This window comes from Coffea eugenioides, unplaced genomic scaffold (genome assembly GCF_003713205.1).
Source record: "Coffea eugenioides isolate CCC68of unplaced genomic scaffold, Ceug_1.0 ScVebR1_1269;HRSCAF=2091, whole genome shotgun sequence".
NCBI classification, from domain to species: Eukaryota; Viridiplantae; Streptophyta; class Magnoliopsida; order Gentianales; family Rubiaceae; genus Coffea; species Coffea eugenioides.
Window position 1 is genome coordinate 6,884 of NW_020861657.1, and position 3,480 is coordinate 10,363.

A 3,480-nucleotide genomic window follows, 5' to 3' on the forward strand; every position below is an offset into this window, starting at 1 on the left:
TTTTTAATAATTTAGAAGCAGCAGAAGAAGGTGCAGAAAACTTGAAGCAGAAGCATGGAATGCAATAAATAAGCAATTGGAACTCAATTCAGGCTTTTCTCTGGCATCAGTCGACAAATAAGTACAGTAACCGTAAAGAGATAAAAAAAATGGGGTCTAATTGGAAAATGCCTTGCAACATTTTCAAAGAGGCTGCTAATGACTAGTTTTTAAACCCCCGAAAAAGGCTCCTAATGAAGAGGTTTCCCTTACGTTACTGGTTGACGATGACTGGTTCAAGTTGAAGGAAGACGGGTATCCTTCCAAGTAATAAAAAAGGCATATTAGAAGTATGCATAATTTTGACAAAAAAAAAAAAAAGAAAAGAAGTATGCATAATCAGAAGTATTTTGAAGGAAAATTTCCCTGCAGCTTAGCTTTGCTATTGATGGACAATCTAAGAAATTCCTTCATTCTGTAATTGGACTTCTTATCCACCATTAGCAAAATAATAATGATGATTGGAAAAGCTTGCTAAAACTAATAAAAATTCATAAAATGACTTAAAGAGGAACAACAGATTATTCAAAAAAGTTAAAAATTTTAACTCAAATGACATGAAAGAGAACATTCATGTCATCCAAATTTAATAGAAAAACAAAATATTGTTACAAAATCAAAGTGCTCTTGGGACAAAGAATACTTTATTACCGTGCATTTGTGATAGTTAAGGCAAACCAAGTTCAGAATATATATATATATAGTAAATATCACATTTTTTGTCTCAATTACATTTATTCCTTCAAAACAATTGATTTTCTAAAAATTTTAAGGAAAAATCTAAAATCTCGACAAAAATGTAGTCATTAGTACAGGTTTAGCTCTTGCACACACACCATATACACTTTCAAGGCAAAGAAGGAGAAGATTTATCAGTAATCAGGATGGTGTATTGACATTTAGATGGGTAATTAAGTGTTATATTTTTTTTAAAGAGAGAGAGAAGAAGAAGAATAAAAGAAAGAAAAAGAAAAAAAGAAAGGAACTAGCTGCAGATATCGTGGGTCAAAGTCAGTCCCTTACTAAAAGCTCTACTTGGTGAGCAAGAATATGATAAGGCCAACTGGGGAACTGTATTTTGCAAGTTGTCTTTGCAACTCTGTTACGCAAAGTCAAAGACTTCCTTAAACAAATCACAAATTCCATCAATTCCTTCTAAGTGAGATTTCAGACATAAAACTGAATTCACTAAACGTTCAAAGCCACGAGATCTTCCAATCTGGTGCCGGATATTGGCTCACGGGGAAAGCCAAAAACAAATAAATGATTTTCCGGAAGGAGTATCTTGATTTGGTGTTGGTGCCATGTGGGCTGTTCATCATGTTTGCCTACCATCTCTTCCTGCTGTACAGATGCCTCAAGCGTCCACACACTACAGTGATTGGCTTTGAGAACAATGACAAGAAGGCTTGGGTTGAAAAAGTTATGCAGGTAATACCTTCGTTTGTAATTTCCTTGCACTGATGCCCAGCTAAGTCAATCTTTTACTACTTTGCTAATAGCGAGAAAAGATTTTTGCAGGTTGAAAACAAGGATGTTAAAACAGCATTAGATGTGCTCTCAGCCAATGTGTCTGCAGCTACATTCCTTGCATCAGTCTCCCTAACTCTTAGCTCTCTAATTGGAGCCTGGATTGCGAACAATTCAAACATATTCCAAAGTGAACTAATCTATGGAGACACAAGGCAAGCCACAATGTCAATCAAGTTCATTAGTCTTCTAATCTGTTTCTTATTGGCTTTTGCATGCTTTGTCCAATCATCAAGGTGTTTCATCCATGCAAATTACCTCATTAGTACACCAGATACCGACATTCCTATAAAATATGTTGAATCAGCAGTCATAAGAGGAGGTGATTTTTGGTCACTGGGGCTCAGAGCGCTTTACTTCGCAACTACCCTGCTGCTCTGGTTCTTTGGTCCAATACCAATGTTTGCTACTTCTGTAAGCATGGTTTGTCTCCTGCATCACCTTGATACAAACAAAACGCCATTGCATCAGTATAGTTCTGCAGCAAAGAGACCGTTCAAAAGAGTTGAGCAAACAAAGATCAGAACTCCAATGGCCGTTGAGGTTCTTGACAGATGAAGTCCAAGAGCTTAACCCACCCACCCCCCCCCCTCCGGGGAAGGCCCCCGATTTGAGATTGTAGAGTTGTCCTTATAATGATGTCTAGATTGCTTATGTTATAGCTATTTTTCTTTACCAATGCTGTGCTGTAATCAAACTTTTCAGAGAGTTCATGACTTTAGCCTTGCTATATAGCTCCAGGGGCAATACTTGGTTGGTGCATTGCTGATGTTTTGCCTAGGATGGCAACTACCATGGAACATAGACGCGCAACAAAATGAAAACTAACGATATTTGCAAGAAAATAAAATGTAAAGAGGGCGAGACACAGAATGTAACAATAGACCATGATGTATTCAGCTGCTAAATTGAAGTCCCTGAAGCCTTTATTTCATGTTGAATGGGAAATAAATGTTGCAATATACCGAGGCATATAAATCATGTCTAAAGATCAAGTTTGTCAAGTTTTTACTTATCATCATTCGAACAACACAAAGTAAAAGCAATTCAGAGTCTACAATACATCCATAAAATCATGAAGTTCAAGAAAGCAGGGAAAAATCAAACAAAAATTGCTTCCTCGATGGATGAGATGAGCATTTAGAATTATAATCTCCGTCGGAGACAAAATGAGAGGTTACGGGAACAATTAGCAATACACTTCCAGTACCAATATGCTTGTTCATTTGTTTGAATATAAAACATGCAATCCTCCTGTCTGAAAGGTCACGCTTTTGGTACTTATAAAGAAAGCGTGTAATGATCGAAAGGCGTAACTATGCAACGGCTAAAATCATGCGACGCAAACGAAGGCGTCAGAAAGAGGCCTTAGCAAAGCGAAATATGATGAAGTTAGGGCCCGGCATTTTAATTAGTCGACCTTTCAGCGTTGTGTGTAATCGGGCATTGACTGGCCTTTGGGCCCAATAATGACCCAACGAGTTTTGTGCTCGTTGGATGATAACTCTGAAGTCTAAACTAAGTGCTTGATATCCCCTACCTATGATTTAATATAATTATATAAATAGAATATAAAATAAATAATTTGATATCCTCCTGCGATAAAATAATATAATCGTTGTTGTCAATTTGCTGTGATTAAATGATGATTTTGTTATATTAATTTACTTTTCTTTTTATTTTTGACATGTGACATGTTATTTATATGTATATATAAATAAAAACAACGATAATGGAGTTGGATTTTAGGTAATATCAAATGTAGATAAATGAAGTCACAAGATCAAAATAATTTTTAAACTTTGTTTCATGCTGAATATTTGGCTAAAAATTGTAAAAAAAATTGATGAGCAAATTCATTATTAGTATTCTTCACATATAAAAATTAAAATTAGATTAAAAAAAATGATA

At 35.4% G+C, this 3,480-nt stretch overlaps 1 protein-coding gene across 1 annotated transcript; it reads left to right on the plus strand.

Moving 5' to 3' along the window:
• Positions 1 to 1,271: 1,271 nt before the first annotated feature.
• LOC113755176 lies at positions 1,272 to 2,139 on the plus strand. Its single transcript, XM_027299236.1, has 2 exons — positions 1,272 to 1,470; positions 1,561 to 2,139. Exons 1-2 carry the CDS (start codon positions 1,303 to 1,305, stop codon positions 2,125 to 2,127), a joined length of 735 nt encoding a protein of 244 aa, XP_027155037.1. The 5' UTR covers positions 1,272 to 1,302; the 3' UTR covers positions 2,128 to 2,139.
• Positions 2,140 to 3,480: the final 1,341 nt, after the last annotated feature.